Genomic DNA, 26,087 nt, shown 5'->3' with positions numbered 1-26,087 from the left:
CTATTTGGTAAGATTGTGACCTTTTGGTCCCAGTGGTACCACTCCATGAAGAATTAGAAGTTGAGATAGAATGTTTTTATAAGTCTCTCTTGCAATAATTGGAAAATAAATAACTTTAAAAGTGCATAATTCACCTCATTGTCTTCCAAGAGGTGTGCCAAGGGCAAACAGCACACATATTTATTTTGTTTTTAATTTACAATTAAAATATGCTGGACCTCCCTTAAAAAGTCTATTAAACACTTGAAAGCTGGTAGTAAAAATGGAGGTCATCTACTTCAAATTCTTTCCAGGAAACTTCTAAGAGCTAGTCTTTTTCAATGGTCTTTTATCCTCAAACTGGCATATTTCAGTGATGGGTCTTGTTTTATAGAATAGTCTGTTCTATTCCATGTCACTTTTTCCTCCTTATTTTTCTTTATCTTATACAAAGACAAATGTGAAAAAAAGAAATTGAAGCATTACAAATATCTTAGCTCATAATGGCAAGGAAAAGATATTGGAAATGAGAAGGTATAAATTTATTTGTAACATAAACTATACTCTTCTACTGATAAGAATGTCTGCTCTCTTTGTTGTTTTTTAAAACTTTTATGGGTACATAGTAGGTGCATATGAGTTGCATGAGATATTTTGTTACAGGCACATAATTATTTGGTGCAAATTTGGATTAAGAGAAGCCCTCTACTTATGGCAAAAACATGCTTTGAAATGTTTTTCAACTATTTTTCTTATTTCTGCTCTCTAAAACTACAATAAGTCAACTAATGGATGTTTCCGTAACAACCATTTAGATATTTGACAAATCAGATGTTGTTAAATTTAAAATCCTCCAATTTTATACATTCTCAAAAGTGTTCAAATTTCTCTTCTACGCACCTGTAAAATGGCACCTGTTATAATCTACCTATATATTATTAATACATGATATTATTAATTAATGTACAGTATGCATTAGTGTTCCAGTAGCCCATTTACAGTGCTGGCATGTAAAATCAGCTTTTAGCTATGAAAATTTCACAATTACATTTTTACATTAATGTTTGTAGCCATCTATTACATTTGGGTGATTTATTTTTTTCTATTACAAATTGGAAGATAAAATTTATTATTGTAAAAGTTTACCGTTTTGTAACCCATTATTATGGCTTATTAAGATGACTTGGAACCATGTCTTTTGTCATTAAATGTATTTATACATCCTTCCAAGATTTGTAACATTCACAGATTTTATACACATGATTTTAATGCCTTCATTTTTATCAGTGATTAAAGGTGAAGTAGAGTAGATATGAAAACATATGTGTCATTTCACTAGAGGCCTCTTTTCATATGTCAATGATGCCTCAATTTACTCTTTCTAGGTAGCATCACTCAGACAGCTACAAATTCAAGTCAACTTTCTTTTTCATTGTTGGCCATAAAAATACCTTGAAACTAAATAATGATTTCTTTCAGTTTAGATATAGTTTCTGTAGCATTTTTCTCATTTACAAATGTGGCATGCATTATAGATTTTGTTTTTTCACTCTTTTGGATATTTATTTTTTTGATAAATAAAATAGGATATGTATTTAATCCATTAGGTGTTTAACATATGCCTAGTATAGTCTAATCACACGCAGTATTTACAATTCTCACTGGTGTAACTCTTAGCGTTAATTTTATAGATGAATAAACAAAGCGTAGAGATACTTTCTACTTTTTCCTGGATCATACAGTTAGTAGGTTATGGAACTGGAAGCCATGCAGTTTGACTCCAGGTCATCTGTCTTAGGCACAGGGCTGGTTACTGGAAAGAGGGATACCATCGTGACTAAAATAACGCACAGGTTTTATTGAGCTTCCAGTCTAGCGAAGGCAGACAAACCAAAACAAGTACATAAAATATATAATAAGCCAAATTTTCAGGGACAAATGCAATAAAGAAAAATAAATTGGAAGAAATTTGAAAGGAGATGTCAGGTTGGAGACAAGGATTTTAAGATGGAGGGATCAGGATAGGACACTGCAAAAATGACGTATTTAGAGATAAAATTGTATAAGCTCAAAAGGTGTTTAAAAATCACAAAGAAATAAGTGTAATATTGCTGTCACATAACATAACTTCATAGTGTTATACAAAAAATGCTATAGTAAATCTATATTGATAAACATGGGCTGATATTCACTGTGTGCCTGTGTGTCTATAATATGTACATATTTAGAGAGAGAAAAAGATTAGCAAAATAAGCATTTAAATGTGTAGAATCAGTTTAGTTGGTGGGATTTTGGATTTTCTCTTTTGATAATCAGTATTTTAAATTTGATCAGCAATGAACATATAATGTTCCAGCAAAAATATAAATAGACATAAAAGTTAAACAATCTCTCCTCTCCAGGAATTTATTAACACTTTTTTCAAATTAAAAGTTTATATTATTGCTTCTTTAATCTTTGGGGGGCAAACTTCATTTCATCCCATCAATTCTAAGCATTAATTTTGTGGTTGCATTCATCAGCCGTCCGCTAACTGTGGGCATAATGCTACCTGAAGTGCACACACTGAGATACAAAATTAAACAATAAATTAATTATTATTGTCTTCTCTTGTCCTTAAAATGATCATTTTCTTCTAGATTATTATAATTTAAAAATAAGAATAGAAAAATGTACTGAATGAACAAGTGCTTTGACAGTGATTGAGAAGCTTTGTTTTTAATTAGTATTTTAAAAGATGCAATGTCTACATTGCAGCCACCGATGAACATACACTCCATTGTGGTGCAGGTCCAGTGCATCAACAAAAAAGTGGGCACTATTATCTACCATGAAGTGCGAATAGTGGTGAGAGACAGGAATGACAACTCACCCACTTTCAAGCATGAAAGCTACTATGCCACAGTGAATGAGGTCAGTTTCTATTTACTCTCTCTCTCTGTCCTTTCTGTTGATGTATGTATCTAACTATATACAATAAATGTTTATAAATGATTCCTTTAAAATTATGAGCTTAACTGTTTAGAAATACCAAGAAAACATTAAACAAATAGTACTCAGAAGAAATATGTGACTTCCGATGTTATTTTAGGAATTCATTTAACTATGGGAAAAATAATTTAATGTATTTCTACTAATAGATATTTTATTTTTCATCATCTTTGAAAATTTATTGCCTACATCCATCTACATGCTTACTTAGGCATAACACGAGTTATTATTGTTATCCTAAGGCATTTATCTAATACAAATACATTGTATTTCTGAGGTGGTCATACTAATTAAATACTGGAAGAAAATGTCTGTGATTCTATAAATGTAAAGTTATTTTCTGTATTTTAAAATCAAGTTCTGAAATATCTAAAAAATAAATATAAATCACAACTGAATTCTTATACAAAAATGCTGATCAAATTAGAAAAATTATATTTAAAAAGTAGTATTATAACTTTTTTAGGACATGCTTGTTTGTTGTTTTGCTTTGTTTTATTTTCTCTTTTGGCTAAAATGCACAAGTGAAGAACCACTTCTATGTTTTTTTTAAAACCGTGGTTACTGTATTAATTATCTTTAGTTAATTAAGCTACAAAATATTTCTAGAATCCCTCTAATGTGACCTATTATGTGTATGTTAGACACATGAAAAAATGAATGACATTAATGTGATAGTACATATTTTAGCAGACCATCTTTTCATTTCAAGATATTTTTTAATCTTAAAAATTTACATGCCTGCTTTATAGGAGACTAAGTGTAATTTGTGAATTAAACAGATCATTTGGGCCTTTAACTTCTACATTCTTTTTGAAATTACTAAAAATATTTTTTAGTTATTTCAACATTCTTGTGTTCATGAAAGTTTGAAGAAATTATGTTTCTTGTAATCTGAGACTTTCTAGATTATATAACTTAAAAATAAAATACAAACTCCTATTTAAATTTAACAAGATGAATTACTAGTCGATAAATGCTTCACCTCTTTGAGTCGCTTTTGTTTAACGAGTTTCTACTGTAATGACAGATACTAATTAATTTCCAAGTAACTAGTTTTAATTGTATATAAATGATCTTATTTTGAAATACACCCTTTGAGTTATATTTGCTTTGTTCGGTTGAGTGCTAAGTTTATTTTTGGTATAAAGTGATAGGTGAATTATCTTGGGCAACAAATCTACTTACGGAATCTCTATATACGTGTGTGTGTGTATTTGTTAGTTCTGGGGTACATGTGCAGAATGTGCAGGTTTGTTACATAGGTATACACGTGCCATGGTGGTTTTCTTCACCCATCAACCTGTCATGTACATTAGGTATTTCTCCTAATGCTATCCCTCTGCTATCCCCTCACCCCACAACAGGCCCCGGTGTGTGATGTTTTCCTCCCTGTGTCCATGTGTTCTCATTGTTCAACTCCCACTTATGAGTGAGAACATGCAGTGTTTGGTTTTCTGTTCTTGTTAGTTTGCTCAGAATGATGGTTTCCAGCCTCATCCATGTCCCTAACTGCCCCTGGATCCCTGTTCATAGTTCATCTTTCTTACAGAAATTTATAATGTTCAATTTGAAGTTCAAAGCATCCTATGTGATTTGAGTATTTCCACTTCCCTCTCTAATCTTTTCAGTGCCTTGTTAAACAGTAACCTTCTCAAATATCATTTTAATCATGCAACTCTACTTTTCAAAAATTTTGCAATTTCTCATTACTGTCGGGTGTCAAAAGGTCACTTCTTTTGGCAGACCTTCAAGCTTTTCCATAATCTGACCATTTGTCAATGTATTCTGAACATTCTCAAATTCTCCCTCATAATGCCTTATCTTGTTCAGATTAACTTCCTCACAACTCATAAAGATCTCCATTTCTTAGCCTTTGCTCACACTGTTCATTTTGCCTAGAATAAGATCCTCCCTACCACGCAAGTCTCAAAATTTTGTTCGTCTTTTTTACTTGATTTATTTTTATGAAATAATCACTATTTACATGTATTGATATTCAATTTCTTCAAACCCTAAACTCCTAAACATCAGAGTGATAAAATTATAGAAAAGGTAAAGATTTGATCTTAAACATTATTTTGAGAAGCTAGATTACTGTGCAAAGCTGTCAATATATGGTTGAACTGGTAAGTTTCTCACAATGCATTTCCTTTTAGATAACTGAGGTCATCCTATCCCATTGACACTATGGTCATATCTTCTATGGTTTGATAATATCAAATGTGTGTACTTGATGATCATATTTTTCACCTTTGATTTTGCCCATACTCTCTATATTTACACTTTGAAAAAAAAAAAACAGTGCATTTAAAGCTTGAAATAGCATCAAAAGAAAAAATAGAAATTTAGCTATCATTCTCATTTTTCATTTGAATAGTCCTTCCTAGTATTAGTACTTAGTTTAGCCCAACGAATTATAAATTATGAATTATCTATTGGTTTAGGTGACATGAATTATCTATTACGAATTATGTATTAGGAAGATACATTAAAATTAGATACACACATACTATATATGTGTATGTGTATAAATAGATATCCCTATCTCGCCCATCTACAATGCTGTTTATAATAAAATTAAATGAAATGAGTTTTATTCTGTGCAAGATTGCAAGGTATTTTTCATACTATTTTTCCTTTTAGTATAAGACATGAAGTTTATGCAATTAAGAAAGATCTAAATGTTTTTACAAAAAAAATCATTCACAGTTTAATAGATTGTTAATGTCAAAACATTTCACACTTCATTAAAATACAAGACAGGTATAACAAAGCCATTATCACAGATTTATAAAAGAAGCTTCCAGAATTAAAGTCCTGATTAGCCACTCTTTTTATTCACTATGAGAAAACTGAGAACTGGAGCAGTAGTATAAATTGATGGTTACAAAATTGACCACGAAGTTGGGAATAAAACTCGAGTCCTTAGGTCAACCATCCCTTCACTACTTATCAATAAACATTCTAGTATTCTAAATTATAACTACTTTCATGTACCTTATTTTACAAATAAATATGATTTACATTTATGGTATTATATCATAATCACAGTCAGCACTTTTATAAATGCATTAAATGCTACCCTCTTATGCTCTTTGTAAACATGTTCTTCAATTAGTTTGTCAAGAATTCACCAAAACATTATTAATTCCTCTATCTAAATGTTGAACACAGGTTATAACAAGGTTTCAAATGTCTTTCTCACGAGCAAGGCATAAGACATTGAAGTATTTTTCTCTCTTTAAGTGAAGACTCAATTAGCTTTAAACAATTGTACCATTAAGTAAATAGTTTGCCTAGTTTCACGAAAAAATTACACAGTTGCTGGTCATTCTTACCCAATTTTTGGAGACATCTTTCTTGAGAGTGATGTCAGGTTTTTGAGGTGCATCTAACCCCCCAGAATTTATTTTGATGTGAGTAAACAAGAGCAAGTCAAGGCAGACATAATGTTTCCTTGGGCATGTGAAGAATTTATCTCAAGTTAATATAGAGCTTATATGTGTCTTGGGTTTTAATGATCTTTTCAATGAGAGAAAATTTTTCAGTCAATATTAATTTATTTTTATCATCCTGAGGCAGACAGTAAGGAAATATAAAAACCTCTAAAGCATGGGTTACCTATAGTATATTAAAATAAATTAAAATGTATTGTTTATGGAGCTATTTCTATATTATGAGCACTGTGGTAAGCTCTTTTTATGCACATTACCTTATTTAGTCCTCACAGTAGCTTTACAAGGAAGGAATATCCCTGTTTTAGAAATGAGAAAATTGATGCTTGGAAGGTCATGTAATTTAAATTAATGGCTCCCAAAGATATCTACACACTTACCTGGCAAAAAATAACTTTGCAGATACGATTAAGGTTATGGAAGTTAATAGGGAGATTATCCTGGATTCCTCTGGTAGGCCCAATCTCAGTGTGAGCCCTTAAAAGGAAAGAATTTTCTCTGGCTAGAGTCAGAGAGAGGCAAGAGAAGAGGAACTGGATAAGATGAGGCATAAGGGGAGATCAAAGACAATCTAAGACTGAGAAGGACTTAGCCACTATTGCCGGTTTTGAACATGAATGGAGCTATAATATAGCCTGAAAATGCAAGAATACTCTAGAAGGAATCCCAATCGACAGCTACCAGCATAAAAATAAATAAATACAGCCAATAATCTGAATGAGCTTGGAAGTGAATTCATTTTCAGAGTCTACAGAAATATAATACTACAGACATTTTGATTTTAGCTTGTTGAGAGCTATCTCTGACTTGTGACTGACCAAACTGTGTGAGAGTAAATTATATTAATTTAAGCCACAAAATTTATGATAATTTTTCTGGCAGCAATAGAAAACTAATGCAAAAGTTCTCTCAGTAACTGTCAAAATAAAGAAAAAAAAGAAAGGAAACATAAGATTTGACCATTGAAATCAGTGAAATTGACCTGATGTGTTTTAAAATGATGTATCCAACAACTATGAAATTTATTATTCTCAGGCACATAGATGGAACATATAAAATAATTTACCAAATGCTGGGTTTTCATGGATGTATCAACATGTCCCACGTGGCAAAAATTATACAGAATGTATTTTCTAATCATCAAACAATTGAGCTTAAAATCAATAAATACAATGAAAACAAACTAGAAATGCTCCTTCTAGTTGGAAAATGGCATTTAATTAAATACTTACAAATGGCCTTATTATATGTAGAACTACCCAACAGTATTTACAGAAAGAAATACTACAGTTAAAAAGTGAGTTTGGCAAGTTTACTGCGGACAAGGTCAATTTTTTTTTTTTTTTTTGAGACGGAGTTTTGCTCTTTTTTGTCCAGGCCGGAGTGCAATGGCGCGATCTTGGCTCAGGGCAACCTCCGCCTCCTGGGTTGAAGTGATTCTCATGCCTCAGCCTCCCGAGTAGCTGGAATTACAGGCACGTGCCACCACACCTGGCTAATTTTGTATTTTTAGTAGAGATGGGGTTTCTCCATGTTGGTCAGGCTAATTTGGAACTCCTGACCTCAGGCGATCCGCCTGCCTCGGCCTCCCAGAGTGCTGAGATTACAGGCATGAGCCACTGTGCCTGTCCAGTATGTTTTTAAAGAAATAAATTTTATACATCAGCAGCAAATAAAAAATGAATTTTTTAAAAGTAATCCATGGATTATAATACCCACTAAAATGGAGTTTTAATTATATTTTTTTAATTTTAAGTTCAATTAAACTTTTACTTGAAAGAAAATATTCTCTCATGTTTTGGTAGAGATATGGAGTAATCACAACTTTCGTAATTGTTGGTAGATAAGTAAATTGGCACAATTACATTAGTTATTTTGTAGCGTCAACAAAAACTGAACAGGCAGACACCCTATGACTCAGCAATTCTACTTTGTTGAATGTATCCACAATAAATTAGTGCACGTATATATCAAAAATCATGTTGAGAAAGATTCTTCAAAGATTTTCTATAGTAGCTAAATCTGCTGACAATACAAATACACAATGATGCTGGTCCTGGATTACCGTTTGTTAGTTTCATTTGTCTTCTTAAAAGCATTTCATTATTTTGTTCTGTACTTCAGATTTCTCACCTGAAAACAAGAATGGTAATATTAGAATTTTTGCCTCACGAGGTTCAATGAAGACGTAATAAATTTTAAAATAGAAAGGAAAAAGCCCCACAAATTTTCCTTGTATAATATATGACCTGCATATTTTGTGACTCTTGTAACAGACTATCTGAAGCTGATTGTCTTTATACCACTTATCTGCATCAATACTGCATATGTATTTGCTTTTTGTTGTAATGTCTACCCCCTTAAAACTGAATCTGCATTAAAGCTGGCACTTTGTTTTTCATTGAGTAGAACAGTACCTGGCACATTACAGAAGTACTATAAGTAGGTTTATCATTAAATTAGGAATGGCACAGTCATCATACAGAAAAATATCCTATAACATATATATTTCTACATTGATGTTCCTGAGATAGAAAGCAAGAGTTTGTTTTGAGTTAAATTTATGAAGAAGCTCATATAGAGTAAATTTTTTAAAGAAATGAGTATAACCTTTCCAGATTATTGTAATAAATTACATAGATTAAAACAAGAATGATGACAAGAACAACAAAAAACATTTTTTAAAACTTGATAAATTGGAACTATGTGAATTATGGTCTATTTATAAAACATTAGGGAGAAATTATGTATTTATTCATTATATGACTGTCATGCCACTTGAGATTTTTTTACCCTACTTTTCATGTCCCAGAAATACTAAAGTCATTGATTAAGCAACATTAATATGATTCCCCTTTGACCAAATGTACCTTTTCTTTTCGTCAAAAGGTTTTTCTAGACGCACAGCTTTATAAGGATCAATGCAAAGGGTCCCAAGTGCTTCACAGTCAGCTTAATGAATTTGTGTTTAATCAAGTTCTGTTTCTTTCAGTATTAATAACATGAAATTTTAAAGGATGCTTCATAAATTTACATTTAAAATGCCATTCACAATTTAGGATATATAGTGAATATTAGCAGTTTAAATAACCTTGAGTTTCTGGAAGAATCAAGTTTTCTGGTAAATATTGACATAACAAGCATATAGAAAATTATTTCCTGCTTACCAGGTTAAATGTCTGCAAACTTTAGATTTATAATAATTTTAATGTTTATTTTTCTTACTCCTTTTGTCATTAGGCATACTTATTGGGAATTAATTTCATACTAGACCAATTTTAAATTTGTTCTTATCCAAATTTGTTCATAATAGGAATACTGCATAGATATGTTTACCACATTTCTGATATCATACCTCCTGACTTTGAATGAAATAAAGATATTTTACAATAATAAGTGAATTCTAATAATTACCATTGAGTTACCATTTATTAATTGCATTGTGTGCCAAGCAAATTCTAAGTGTTTTCCGTGAAATAACTTACTTAATACTTATAGATAGCTACCCACGGACTCAAACTTTGTGTGTTCATTGTTTTCCTTTTACAGATGAGAAAGTGTAGAAATAGGGAAGCATTAATGAATTTGCTCAAGATCTCACTGCTGATAAGTAGCCAATCTAAGTCAGTAACCAAAACATTCTCACTCCAAAACTGAGCACTTGCTCACCATATTGTATACATGCATTAGGCGAGAGACTGACAGGGCCTGAGTACATACAGAAATTCCATGCAGTTTTGAAAATTCCTAGTTATTTCTCAAGTCTTAAAATCTGAAAGTGTAGAGCATAAGACCATTAATATGAATAAATATTAATACTAATTTCAAAAAAGTTGCACTTGATTCAGTTTAGTAAAATAATCATGTATGAGGTTCAGCGTTATGAGAAAAGGGAATAATCTATTGAGTCACACAGCATAGGTTTCAGTTTTAGTATGTCCACTTCCTACCTGTATAATAATGGAAAATTAATTAATTTCTAATGGACTTAGTTTTCTCAATAAAAATAAACTATAATTCTTTTAGGGTAGGTATTAAAGGTTAAAGGAAACAGAGAATGTAACATGAGACCTGTGGTGCCGGGTGCATGCAATGAATAGATAGCACTCATTGAATGGTAGGAACGATGATAACGATGAGCTTTCTAATTATATCCAGCTGTTTCTGCCTTCATCCAATCGTGATTCCTAAAATATTATTCTAAAAGTAATAATATTTTCATGGTGACTATTGTCACCATGAAGCATTTCTTTTTAAGGAAATATTTCATTAAACTTTATAGTTGACCCTTGAACGACACGAATTTTAACTGTGAGGGTCCACTTGTAGGTGCAGTTTTTCAACCAAACATAGATGGAAAATACAATATTCAAGGATGTGAAACCTGTGTGGGTTTTACGGGGTCAATTAAGGACCTGAGTATGTGCAGAGTTTGGTCTATACATGAATCCTGGAACTAATAATCTGCCTATACCAAAGGACAACTGTATTTTTGTTTTTACCACCTTCTTTAATGGAATAACTATGTCATGTCAATTCTAATTATATTTCTAGTTATATTTTTGACATAAGAAAAATAAATGGTTAACATAGTGGTATAACCAAACAAAATGAAGAATACTAAATCCCATGTAACAGCAAGACAAACATAGTTTTAAACTTCATTCTATTCACAGATGGGCACTTTCCCTATGATAAATTTGTCAATTCAACTCAACACAAGTTCTGATTTTTATTCTATTCAGACTTTGTAAGATTAACAACCAGAAAATGCCCTTTAATTGATCATGAGGGGACACTGTAAAATACCTTCCTTACAAAATAATAGCTATAGGATGAAGAATAGAATGATAGGATGATGATGATGATGTAGGATCAAAATTCAATGGCTGAAAAAGCAGATGTGATTATATGGTTATAAAAAGTTATAATTGACTGAATATATAACCTTTGATAACTTTTCTATAGAATCCCACAAATTTATGAAAAAAATCTAAAAGGTAATGAAATGAGACCCATCAAGATGAACACCCTGCCCAACTACATGCATAATAGTTAGCTCACTATAGAGGTAAATTTTACTGAAATGCCAGGGCTTTGGTCTAGGTCCTGCTGCTCACCACACAGAAGGCCAATCACTGAGGCAACAAGCATTGACAGAAAAGAAGGATTTAATCAGGTGCTTCAGCCAAGAAGATGGGAGATTAGCCTCAAATTCATTTCTCTAGCTGACTAAAATTGCAGGTTTAAATAGCAGGGAAGAAAAGTAATCATATGTGGGAAAATGGGAATTAAGGAGGGGAAATGAAGGTCAATAGGAAGCAGGTGGTTGGTTAGACAATCAAGACAGGTAAGGGGTCTGGCATCTCATTTTCCAGATGTGGTGATCTGGTAAACTCCAGTTCCTTGATGCTATCTGAGAGGTCTAATGGTTGGTTTCCTGGGAAAGGAACTCAGATAAGGCAAATGTAACTTTTGCAAGTTTCAGGACTGGGAGCATCAGTTTCTAGGTTTATTCAGAAGAAAACATAAACATCAGTTCTGTGGGATGATTAGACCAGTGTCAGTATTTCTTCTTACCTGGTATTATATGCTGATTTAATTAGTAATTGCATATTAATTTATTTCAAATGTTATTATGCTTGTTTCTCCTGATATGACATAGTCATATCTTTCATCAATACCTACTGCACCAATTAGCTCTTAATTTTAAGCAATGGATTTTTAAATGTTTTAGCTTTTCTTTGAAATTTTAAAGGAATGACTAAAAACATTTTTAATGATTTTATCAATTAGCAGACACACAAAAAACTGAACTTCAGCCAAACGAAAGCACAGAAAAGCATGAAAATCTATCTCTTCCTCTCTGTTTACTCTCTTTCACTCTTTAAGTATATCTTATTAAATTTGTTGACAAATAATTGGTTAAATGTGCATTATATTTATAAAAATTAAATGTAATAAAAGTAAAGGTATATTATATTTAAACATTATTTTTCTTATATTAAATGATATATTCAAGTCTTGAGCTTTGTTATGATGAAAATCATAATGGAAGTGGTCTATTTATATTTTTCATTATTTATTTAAATAATATTAGAACAATTTAGACCTAAGTGATACTTTAATAGAAGTGTAGAGTTCTCATATGTCCCATATACAGTTCCCTGATTGTTAACTTCTTAATATAGTACATTTTTTGTAACAACTAATAAACCAACATTGGTACATTATTAATTCAAATTCATAACTTATTCAGATGGTTTTAGTTTTTACCTAATGTCCTGTTTGTTTCCAGGTCCCCATACAGAATACCAAATTACTTTTAGTTACCATGTTTCTTCAGTCTCCTCTAAACTATGATAGTTTTTGCTTTTGTTTTTGTTTTTGATGACCTTGACAGTATTGAGACTCACTGGTCAGATAATATTTCTTTCCTCTTACTCATTGATAAATAGTCACATAGAGGTAGATATGTGTGTGTATGATAAATATATAGCATATGTTATATGTATATGTTATATATTAAGTGTATATATACCATGTAATTATATATAATGTATACTATATGTCATATATAAATACATAACTATTTTATACTAATGAAAATTAAGTTACAAATATGAAACTTCTTAAGCCCATACCACTTTATTGTGTATTTCCTAAAACCAATTTTATTTTTCAATTTTTTAGTCTCAATTTTAGCATTTCCACAATATTTCCTTGACTTTCATGACCTTAATATTTTTCAGGACCAGAGGAGTGTATAAAATGTCTCTAAATTTTAATTCACCTGATATTTTCTCATGATTCATAGACTTTATGCGTGAATGTTTCAAAAATGATACTGTTTTTATCACAGTATGTAACACAAGAGACACACAGTTTATCTGTTTCATTATTGGTAGTGATGGCTTTTATCACTTTGACAAAACAGGGTCTTCCAGCTTTCCCCACTGTATTTACCAGTAATTTTGTACATAGTACTTAATAAGTATTAAAGCTCTATTGTGGGGAACTAGGTTAAGACTGTAATTACCTGTTTTTCATTAAACTTTTACCCACTATTTTTATTAGTGATTGTTGAAATATTATTTTTTGAAATATAATTGAGGAAAATGTAAATTACTGTAGTTGGCTATATTTCTTCTTCTCTTTGCTCCTTGAGCACTTATTGAATGCTTTTCAGAGGTTTAGGCAATGTTCTAGCAATAGAGATTTGATTACTAATGTAAAGGTTTGCACACTGAAATCATGGTGAATTTGGAAATTTATTAAATAATTTGCTTGCTGAGAACCAGTTTTTTTCTGATAGTAATAATTATTTGAAGAAGAGTTTCCTAAAATGCATTTACTGGCTAATTTGATTTTATGTCTCCTTTTGTAAAATAACCCAAAATATTTTTCTTAGGGCCCAAAATAATTTATCTTTAATACATAATCTAAATTATATGGTTTCAGATTATCTGTGAATCTTGGGTTCTGTTATGTGCCACATTTTATTGGTTTCCCTGTTTATTTCTCATTTTTTCAGAAGTTCATTAATAGTGAATTCTAAAATTTCTCAAATAACATATTGCACAGTGCTTAAGAATGGATCCTTTTAAGCAGGACACTGTGCAATATATTATTCGAGATATTTTATAATTAAGTTGAATATATTTATCCTTCTGCAAAATAACCCGAAAGATTTTTCTTAGGGGCCCCAAATAATTTATATTTAATGAGATACATAATCTAAATTATATCCTTTCAGATTATTCACCAAGCATTAGAATAATGACATCAGGCAGAAGCTTTCTAAGCCTATAATTTCATAACCATAAAATAAGTATGATAACAAAATAAATAATGATATAAACTTGTATTGAGGATTAAAGGAGGTGATACTTTTAAAATACTTAGTGCAGGTTTTAGCCATTTTTTTTTTTTTTTGCAATCCTCCTGTTTTGGAAATATGCTTTGAAAATAGTGACAGATTTGAAAACCAAGAGTTTCTCCACACATGAAGTGCAGAGATACACTTGTATACAGGCAGTAATTAGTGGAAAATTATCGAGACTTCAGCTTTGTGGTGAAATTAACATTACCTCTGAATCTATCTAATTTGAGTTTTTGCTTTCCAAATCCATTTCTCATAGTTTTATGCTATTCTTTTACATTTCATTGTGGTTATATCATCTCCTTCCATTTAATACATGTATTTTGAACATCTGTTTTTATCAGAATTATTCTGGTAAATCTGAAAGCACAGACGGTATTCATGAGACGCATAACACTGACATTCCATATAGAGTTGAATATCCTTTTTTATATGTTTTGTGTGTTTTGTTTACAATTCCTAGGTATAATTAAGTGATTTTTAATATAAAATAAATTGTTTAGAAACATGGATCATGGAGTTCAAAACTTGATATCTTCAATTGTTCAAGGAATAAAATTCACTGGACCTTCAGAAGCATCCCCATTTATGGAATTTCTTTGAATATACAGTACTGGCACTTAATCTACAGTACAGAAAAGCACTGAAAGAAAGAAATAAGACTAAAACCTAGTTCCTCTTACTTGTCCCCACTTTTACCTTCCATAGGATGGGCACATTCTCTCTGAGAATCAGGAAACAGGTAAAAGAGAGAAAGAGAGAAGGAGATTAAAGGAAGTAAAAGAAGCACACATTAATACATTTCTTTTTACTTTAAGCATGTAAGTGGGAATCCATTTTTTTAGCTGTTTTACGACATTCAAGTATTCAAATATTCAACAACTTCTAATATAATAAGCTCGTATGAGCTGGGCACGGTGGCTTATGCCTGTAATCCCAGCACTTTGGAAGGCCCAGACAGGCAGATCACCTGAGGTTGGGAGTTTGAGACCAGCCTGACCAACATGGAGAAACGTCTCTACTAAAAACACAAAATTAGCCAGGCATGGTGGCGCATGCCTGTAATCCCAGCTACTTGGGAGGCTGAAGCAGGAAAATCGCTTGAACCTGGGAGGTGGAGGTTGCGGTGAGCCGAGATTGTGCCATTGCACTCCAGCCTGGTCAACAAGAGCGAAACTCATCATCTCAAAAATAAATAAATAAATAAATAAATAAATAATAAGCTCATATGTATATTCAACTTAAGCTTAATTGCTCTTCAGTTTTTAGTAAAGATAATTAGAGCTACTTACCATTCTCTATAACAGTAATAATTCTTTCTTATTTTAAATACACTTATCTACATGAATTTGTCTTTTACTTATTCAGAGAAAGTAACTCAATATTAATCATCTAGTTTTTATGATAAAAAATGGAATCAAGATTTTTAACACAGATATGCAAACTATATTATGTTAAAGGGAATCTGAAAAACGTTAGTGAAACAGAATAAAATAGATGGATCTAAGGACAAACAACCAAAACCTTATTGAGCAAAAGAAGCCAGACAAGAAAGGGTACACACTCTATTGATAAAGTCCAACAACAGGCAAAACTAAGGAATTTTGATTGAAGTCGAAAGCAGCTACATCTGACAAGATAGTCTGTACAGGGATATTAGGAAATTTTACAGTGTGATAAAAATATTCTATTTTTTGTTTAGGTGTTCATTACAGGGGTTCATGAAATTGTCAAAACTCATACTGAATATTTAAGACCTCTGCATTTTGTTTAATATAAATTGTACCTTCATAAATTAATGTTAACTAGAAAAAAGGCTATAGCTCTTTTCTTATGTTTTCTTTAATGTTAATAAAGCATTACAAGAAAACTTGGACTGTATTTGAATTCAGGAATATGTATTTTTTATCAATTCTGGAAAGTTTTAAGATGGACTTCAAAGGGATAGTTGATTTGGAAAAATGGTTGAATAAAACAAATGTTATATCTACTAGTTAAACTAGGACCAATATAATGGTCACAGAAACAATGATTTGGCAAACGTTATGCTTTCAATAAATAATCGTAGATTCAGAGACATCGTAATTTCATAATTGTCAGAAAATGTTGAATTTTTCAATAATGTTCCACTAATTACTGCCTGTTTACAAAATCAACTCTGCATTTCATGTGTGGAGAGGCTTTGGTTTCAAATTTGTTTACTATTTCTAAAGCATATTTCCAAGGCAGGGATTACTTGCAAGAATGAATGTATAACATTATTTTATCTGAGGAGAAAGTTAAAGGATGAATCTAGTTCTCATTGTTGATTAAACGTGGAAGATTCCTTCAGTTTCACTAGTAATGATAATTTGTACAGAATGTTGCCTTATCTTGATTGGGTTTTCTAAGAGATTAATTGACATGAAGTGGCTGCCTAATACCATAAATCAGATCAATGATATTGACAATTGAAAAATAAATGTGTAGTGTTTTAACATAGACTGATATGTAACCTTGCACCACTAAAGATAATGCTTCTGTTTTGTTAATGTGTATTAGTAGAAATAGAGCACCTGCCACCCCGGTAGCATTTCTTTCATCAAATCATCATTATATGATAAGTAACTATAGTGATTAATTCTGTTTCAGCTTATCTAAAATTCGATATCCTTCAGATATTCTCCATTTTTTTTCGGGGTAGGAGAAAACAGAAAACTTTTTTTCTTGAGGAAGCATGGGAGAAAGTAAAATCTCACCAATCAGATTTTAAATTATTCCTCTAGGGTGGCTCCTTTTTTGGGCAAGTTCCCAAATTGAATAATATCCTTTTGTACCAATTGTCTTCCAGTTGAAGAGGTATTATTTAAGTTGTATTTATTACATAAAAATATATGTTTTCTCTTCTTAGGACTCTCATATGGTTTCTGTTTAATCATTAAAGCCATTAGAATCTATCAGAAGGCATTGGTTTGGAATACATGTGTAAACTATTTTAAGTATTCAGAAATTATTTTTAGTATTTTATTTTTTACTAAACTTTTTGTTTCTATGTTGATATGACACATGAGACTCCAGAAAATGTGAAACAGAAAATCATTGTTATCTACCAACACAATGATATTGATGCCAGTGGAATTTTCTAATCACCAAATATATATGTACAACAAAATATTATGATTTGTGGAGGACTTTCTACCACATATCCTTCTCAATATTTTATTCCAAGTGACCAGTATACCATCGGTTTGGTGAATATAAAGTTATTCAACTTGCATGTGCTTGCTATATTGGGTCCTATTATGGTTATAGTTTATTCATGGGCATTCTGTAGAATATTTTCTTGTAGGAAAACTAGCAAGAGCATGGGAAGAACTAGACTTCACAGTGAAATCTACATATTTTTCTTCAAGGAAGCAAGAAAAGGTGGGCAGGGTTTTTTGACAATGAGCTGCCAGAACCTCTGGCCGTCCTATTGCAATTGAACAGCATAATGAATGGGTGGAAATCACCTCTAAAAGTGAGGTTATCCGAGGTACCAGGAACAGGCAGACAGAGGATGAGGATGTGGAAACAGTGTTCCAGTATAGAGGTCTTGTGGAGGATTTAGTATATTAAAATGTGAAGAAATTGTGAAAAGTTTCAGTCTCATCAGCATACATAATATATATAAATAAGAATAATTAATTGAGTTTCTACTGATGGACCAGTTTCTTCAATTGACGCTATGAAATATTTTTTAAAAAAGAAAAAATTATGGTCTGTCTTTTTTTGTACTTTTAGGGTACATGTGCACAATGTACAGGTTTGTTACATATGTATACATGTGCCATGTTGGTGTCCTGCACCCATTAACTCATCATTTAACATTAGGTATATCTCCTAATGCTCTCCCTCCCCCCATCCCCCCACCCCACAACAGGCCCTGGTGTGTGATGTTCCCCTTCTTGTGTCCACATGTTCTCATTGTTCAATTCCCACCTATGAGTGAGAACATGCGGTGTTTGGTTTTTTGTCCCTGTGATAGTTTGCTGGGAATGATGGTTTCCAGCTTCATCCATGTCCCCACAAAGGACATGAACTCATCATTTTTTATGGCTGCATAGTATTCCATGGTGTATATGTGCCACATTTTCTTAATCCAGTCTATCATTGTTGGACATTTGGGTTGGTTCCAACTCTTTGCTATTGTGAATAGTGCCGCAGTAAACATACGTGTGCATGTGTCTTTATAGCAGCATGATTTATAATCCTTTCGTTATATACCCAGTAATGGGATTGCTGGGTCAAATGGTATTTGTAGTTCTAGATCCCTGAGGAATCGCCACACTGACTTCCACAATGGTTGAACTAGTTTACAGTCCCACCAACAGTGTAAAAGTGTTCCTATTTCTCCACACCCTCTCCAGCACCTGTTGTTTCCTGACTTTTTAATGATGGCCATTCTAACTGGTGTGAGATGGCATCTCACTGTGGTTTTGATTTGCATTTCTCTGATGGCCAGTGATGATGAGCATTTTTTCATGTGTTTTTTGGCTGCATAAATGTCTTCTTTTGAGAAGTGTCTGTTCATGTCCTTCGCCCACTTGTTGATAGGGTTGTTTGTTTTTTTCTTGTAAATTTGTTTGAGTTCATTATAGATTCTGGATATTAGCCCTTTGTCAGATAAGTAGACTGCAAAAATTTTCTCCCATTCTGTAGGTTGCCTGTTCATTCTGATGATAGTTTCTTTTGCTGTGCAGAAGCTCCTTAGTTTAATTAGATCCCATTTGTCAATTTTGGCTTTTGTTGCCATTGCTTTTGGTGTTTTAGACATGAAGTCCTTGCCCATGCCTGTGTCCTGAATGGTATTGCCTAGGTTTTCTTGTAGGATTTTAATGGTTTTAGGTCTAACATGTAAGTCTTTAATCCATCTTGAATTAATTTTTGTATAAGGTGTAAGGAAGGGATCCAGTTTCAGCTTTCTACATATGGCTAGCCATTTTTCCCAGCACCATTTAAAAAGAGCCCACATTGCCAAGTCAATCCTAAGCCAAAAGAACAAAGCTGGAGGCATCACGCTACCTGACTTCAAACTATACTAAAAGGCTACAGTAACCAAAACAGCATGGTACTGGTACCAAAACAGATATAGACCAATGGAACAGAACAGAGCCCTCAGAAATAATGCCACATATCTGCAACTATCTGATCTTTGACAAACCTGACAAATCAAGAAATGGGGAAAGGATTCCCTATTTAATAAATGGTGCTAGTCTGTCTTTAAAGAGCTTTCGGATGCAAATAGCAGGCTGTCAAGGGGGACCTTTTAAATTTATTTCAGTTCACTACTAACATTCTATTTTTCAATGCTACCTGTCTATTTAGGTGTGTGCTTTCTGTCATATCTTTTGTTTGGTTTTTGTAATGATAATAAGATAGTTTTGATTTTGAGATATAGCATTTAAGAGGTATCTATGAAACATAAGGTAGGTCTCTTTATTCACAGTTTTATAACAGCACAGAAAAGATCTGAATATAATATACATATAACCACGTCTTATCTATCTATCTTTTTTTTGTTAATTGAGACAGAGTCTTCTTCTCTGCCCCAGGCTGGAGTGCAGTGCCATGATCTCAGCTCACTGCAACCTCAGTCTCCTGGGTTCAAGGGATTCTCCTGCCTCAGCCTCCTGAGTAGCTGGGACTACAGGTGTGCATCACCATGCCTGGTTAATTTTTGTATTTTTAGTAGAGACAGGGTTTCACCATGTTGGCCAGGCTGGGCTCAAACTCCTGATCTCAAGTAATCCACCCAGTTCAGCCTCCCAAGTTGTGGGGATTATAGGCTTTAGCCACCACATCCGGGCCTATTATCTATCTATCTATCTATCTATCTATCTATCTATCTATCTATCTATCTCTCAATCTTGCTATCTAAAACTCCTTTAAAATTGTTGCTAGGCATATATATTGTTTCAAATGTTAATTGTAAAGAAAATGCAATAAAGAAAAATTTAATTCAATTTTATTAGCAACAACATATCCCATGTTTAATTACTGGTATGTGTTATCTTGCCCAATTTTACTTTTCTTTACTAGTGTCCATATGCAAAGTCAGACTGTGTTTTAAAGAGAATGTTCTCACATATATTCCTCTACCATGACATCAATTTACTGTTCATGTTATACTGGAATATTAATCCTTATAATTATTTTTATACTTTACAGTATGTGAACTAAAATCTATTTTTATTCATTTGTTATCATTATGTATTTTTTCATATATTATTACATTTGTTTTGTAACAAGTGAGCAATGTCACATTCAGGGATGTTGTACCTCAGTGATTAAATAACATACTTTTTACTTTAAAAAAATTCTGTTCCTATTGTTCTCTACTGCTAAAGCAAGAAAGCATTTTTTGAAAAAGTTTCTCAAACTCGCTGTTTTTATATCCACTGATTTTGGTTGCAAAAATCTAGACCAATTACAAAAAATTTACTTTGATAGCCTCTGGAAATAAAAATACCAACACCAGCACTATACTCTTAGGTGTACCAAATATTTGGTATGAACTATGTCAGACATTCTGCTAAACATTACACATATATCTTGTATTTAATCTTCACATATTTACATTAGAAATTCAAGGAGATACATTAGACAACAATAAAATATTCACCCTAGTGTTTTGTTGTTTCTGTCTGAATAACTGTTTGGGAAATAAAATTCCAAACATATACAATGGTGGATACCTATCACTCAGCTTCAGTAATTATTGCCAATGAACAAATTGGTTTTATTCATATTCACCACCGCTTAGCTAAGGTTATTTTAAAGAAAACTATAGACATCATATGATTTCATGTGTAGACATCTTATGTATAAATATTTACATTTAAAGGATATAGACTAATACTGCAATTTACACTTAGTGAAATATAACACAGATACAAAAAAATGAACAAGATCATTATTATTTACCTCAGTGGCTTTTCAAAAGTAAACACCTAAGTGTAACAACAAACAACATCAAGAATGGAACTATTTTTCAGGTCTTCAGAAGACCAGGTTTTCAAGTCGCTAAATCCTCTTACAAAGGGTTGCTTGATGTCTAATACAGGTATTAGTTTTGCTGGTTTTGAACACTAGTATAAATGGAATAGTACAGCGTGTATTATTTTAATGTAATCCTTATTTTTTCAACATTATGTTTGTGATTCATCTACATTGTTATCTCAGCAATATAGTATTTAACTGTATGAAATGTCCCTCACTTTATTGGGATACTCTATTGTTGATAAACATTTTAGTTATTCTAATTTGGGTCTATTAAGAACACAGCATCGGCCAGATGCGGTGGTTTGCACCTGTCATCCCAGTACTTTGGGAAGCCTAGTCCGGTGGATCACCTGACGTCAGGAGTTTGAGACCAGCCTGGTCAACATGGTGAAACCCCGTCTCTACTAAAAATACAAAAATTAGCAAGACTTGATGGCAGGCGCCTGTAAACCCTGCTATTTGAGAGGCTGAGGCAGGAGAATCTCCTGAACTCGGGAGGTGGAGGTTGCAGTGAGCCCAAATTGTGTGGCTGCACTCCGGCCTGGGTGACAAGAGTGAAACGTCATCTCAAAAAAAAAAAAAAAAGTAAAGAGAAAAAAAAAAGAACACAGCATCCGGTACATTCTTATACATGACATCTTGGCACACATAGGTATGTATTGCTATCGGTAATACAACAGAATTCTAAGAAGAAATTCTGAATGGTGGTATATGTATTGATTCAGAGTAGTAGATATTGCCAAAGAATTTATCTATCTAGTGACTAGATAAATTGACTCCTACCTACAGTATAAGAGTTCCAGTTGTTCCACCTTCTGGACAAAATGTGATATTTTAATGATTATTAATTTGGGGCATGATGGACATGCAGTAATATTACTTTGATATTTTAATTGGGATTTTCTGAGGTCTATTAAAAATGAGCACTTTTTATATGTTATTGTTTTAAATGTTTATTGTATATGCTCTTTTTAAATAATTTTTTTATTCAAGTATCTGTTATTTTCTGACTTAATTATGAGTTGTGTATATATTCTGGATGTGAGTTCTCTTTTGAATATACATCTTGCAAATATCTCCACTGATTGTGCAGCCTGCATTTTCACAAATTCTTAGTTTTTATGTATTGCAATGAATCAATTTGTTTCATGGTTTATGTTCTGCATATCCTGTTAAATAAATATTTACTGATTGTAATGTATTAATAAATCAGGTATTATGCTTTCTTCTAGAAACTTTCTTATACTTTATATTTTCAGCTAGGGTCTACTGGAATTTAGGTTTTGTTTGTTTGTTTGTTTGTTTGTTTTTGAGGCAGTCTTGCTCTGTTGCCCAGGCTGCAGTGCGGTGGTGCAATCTCAGCTCACTGCAACCTCTGCCTCCCAGGTTCAAGCAATTTCCTGCCTCAGCCTCTCCAGTAGGTGGGATTACAGGCACATACCACCACGCCTGGCTAATTTTTTTATTTTTATTAGAGACAGGGTTTCACCGTGTTGTCCAGGCTAGTCTCGAACTTCTGACCTCATGATCCGCCCGACTTGTCCTCTCAAAGTGTTGGGATTACAGGCATGAGCCACTGCGCCCAGCCTGGAATTTAGTTTTCTGTATGTTATAAAGTAGGAATAAACACTGATTTTTTTCATGTGGATATCTAATTGACCCAGCACCATTTATTGAAAAGGCCATTACATTCCTACTGCACTGAAAGTCTTTTATTTGTTTTGATGAATCAGTTGACTCTATCTGTGGGGGTTGTTTCTGAAGAAGATAACATTAGCATGCTTGTTTACTCCCAAGCCAATACCAAACTATTTATTTTTCTATAACTTTATGATAAAGTCTTGAAATCTGGTAGTATAAATCTTCCAGCTTAGTTATTCTTTAGAATCATCTTTTCTTTTCTGGTCCCTATGCATTTTCATGTAAATTTGAGGATCAGCTTAAAAATTTCCACATTTATAGATACATTTGGGAACCATGGATATCATCGCCTTATTGAATCTGCAAATTATTTTTGTACGGTATCTTTCCATATATTTAGTTCTTTAATAAACAATGAAAATATGATCTAAAGTTTCTCTGAAAAGTACTTTAATCTAACTTTAAGTTTCACTGGAAGGAAATTGACTTTAAAAGGAGCTATGTGAAAAAGAATGAATCACAAAGCTGAATAGAGGAAGAAAAGACTCAAGCTTCAGTCTCACAATTTCTGGTTGATTTGGGTCTCTCAGCCACACTACAAATGAATTACTAGTATTTTCTGTTAAACATAACCAATCCTCATTATGCATGAATTCTTTTTTTGCAAATTATCCTACTTGCTAAAATGTATTTGTCACTGCAAAATCAATATTTGCAGTGCTTTTATGGTCATTCATAGACCTTCTCAGAGTGATGAACAATTTGGCACCCAATGCACACGTTTCTACCTGGGGTCAAATGTGGTTATACTCTGCCACTTTATTACATCTTTCATATTGCAAACAAGTATTTTCTCAGTCAATTTAGCGCCATGCATTTAACATTTTTATGCTTTTTGTCAGAGATTTTCCTATTTAACCTAGCCCCTAAATATAGTGCTGACGTGCTATCCAGCTTTCCTAAGCACAAGAAGTCTATGATGTAACTTGTGGAGAAATTACATTTGTTAGATAAGCTTCATTCAGGTTGCATACTAATAGGATGAAGAAAATCCTCTGGTTCATGTGTCGTGACAACCTTGCTTTATGTTTTTTTTCTGTTTAAAGACACCTTATTTATGTTATCTTTTTTGATTTGTGAACATTTAACTTACTGCCTGAATGAAGCTTATCTAACAAACATTAAATATTTGTACAGTTGAAAACTATACTACTAAGGTAACAATGTAGATGAATCACAAACATAATGTTGAAAAAATAAGCCTCATATGAAAAGCATACATGCTGTAATATTCCATTTATACTAGTGTTCAAAACAAGAAAGACTAATAGCCATATTAATCATCAAGCTACCCTTTGTAAGAGGATTGTGTGACTGGGAGAGGTGGTCTTCTGAAAACCTGAAAATAGCTTCATGCTTGATGTTGTTTGTGCTAACACTTAGGTGTTTTCTTTTGAAAATCCACAGAGGTAAATAATTATGATCTGTTTATTTTTTGTATCTGTATTATATTTCACTAAGTGTGAATTGTAGTGTTAGTCTATATCCTTTAAATATAAATACTAAAATGTTTACATATGAAACTATATTATGTCTATGATTTGCTTTAAAATATTAGCCATGGGGTGGTGAATATGGATGAAACCAATTTTTTCATTGCTAATAATTATTGAAGCTGGCTGATGGGTAGCCACCATTATATATCTTTGGAATTTTATTTCTTAAGAAGTTAAAAGACAGCAACAACAAACACTATAGTTAATATTTCATTGTTTGTCTAATTTATCTTTCCTCTTCTTTTGTTTATATCAATCCAAATTTCCTCTTGAATTTCTAATGCTGTGTTCTTAATAGCCTGAAATTAGAAATAAATGTTCATCAACAATAGAGTATCTCAATAAAGTGAGAGATATTCATGCAGTTGAAGACTGTATTGCCTGAAACTGCAAAATTAGTTGTAACTAGAGGCTTGCAGGAGCCAAACTCTGTATTTCCCCTAGGAGCAATGGTTCAGTATTCACTAATTCAGTGTTCGTAGGGACGTTATAGTATATAACTACTGCAAAAATGGAGATAAACAACTCCATTTATATGAAACAGTGAATATAATGATTCTATGGAGAAATGTTGCAAATAAGATTAGTGAGGACAAATATTCTCTTCTGGTATCACTGTTTGTCATTCTTGGTTTGGCTTAAAAAAAAACTACTCTCCTTTTACAGTCACATTCTAATTTCTCTTACTATTGGTGTCTTCTTGAAATATTTAAATTTCTTGTTTGTGATTTTAACTATTATATTTGCATTTATTTATATATTTTATGTATTCCCGATAGCTGTATAAAATCATTTATGGACACAGACATGAACTAAACAAGCAAGTGATACCTTCAGGAAGCTATCCAAGCTGATCATCATCCCATGGATAGAATGCCCTTCAGAAAAAAAAACAAATTTGTATTTCTGAGACTTGTTGACATGGTAAAGGATACAGAGCATAGCCATCTGCATGACAGATGTTCCCTGAACACTGTGAATAATAATGTCTAGGGCAATATAGATTATAATTGACAATCTGTCATGTGAAGACTTTCAACTCCCACAAAATATTCAGAAATTCACAAAGCACTGGTATTTCATGTCTCCTATAATGAGAATAAGTAATAGTGATGTGTTAGTATATTTCTATTTCTGAAATACATGTCTATATGTGTGTGTACATGTATAGGTACATATTTCTGGTAGGTATATTCATAAATAAAATGAATGAAACTGAATGCTGAGATCCACTATTTTTTTGAGACAGGATCTTGCTCTGTTGCCCAGGCTGGAATGTAGTGGTGAGATCAAGGCTGACTATAGTCTCAACGTCCTGGGCCCTAGCAAATTTCTTACCTCAGCCTCCAGAGTAGTTGGTGACTATAGGCATGCATGTGCCACCATGCTGGTCTATTTTTCTCTTTTTGTGGATATGGGGTATCACTATGTTATTCAGGCTACTCTCAAACTTGAAGCAGCAATCCTCCTGCCTCAGCTTCTCAAAGTGCTGGGATTACAGGTGTGAGCCATGGCACCTGGCCAGGATCTAATATTTTTTTAAAACATTTTTTCTGC

At 32.5% G+C, this 26,087-nt stretch overlaps 1 protein-coding gene across 1 annotated transcript in view; it reads left to right on the top strand.

Annotated features, from left to right (window-relative positions):
- PCDH15 (protocadherin related 15) overlaps positions 1-26,087 on the top strand; it is a 979,523-nt gene that overhangs the window by 410,328 nt on the left and 543,108 nt on the right. Inside the window, exon 5 of the mRNA XM_030809305.1 lies at positions 2,737-2,892. Within this exon, the coding sequence (XP_030665165.1) occupies positions 2,737-2,892 (156 nt within the window). The remainder of the gene's footprint in view (positions 1-2,736; positions 2,893-26,087) is intronic.

The sequence above is a fragment of the Nomascus leucogenys genome, chromosome 3 (assembly GCF_006542625.1).
Source record: "Nomascus leucogenys isolate Asia chromosome 3, Asia_NLE_v1, whole genome shotgun sequence".
In the NCBI taxonomy this organism is placed as follows: Eukaryota; Metazoa; Chordata; class Mammalia; order Primates; family Hylobatidae; genus Nomascus; species Nomascus leucogenys.
The sequence above is the reverse complement of the archived record's forward strand: the minus strand, read 5'-3'. Positions and strand labels throughout refer to the sequence as shown.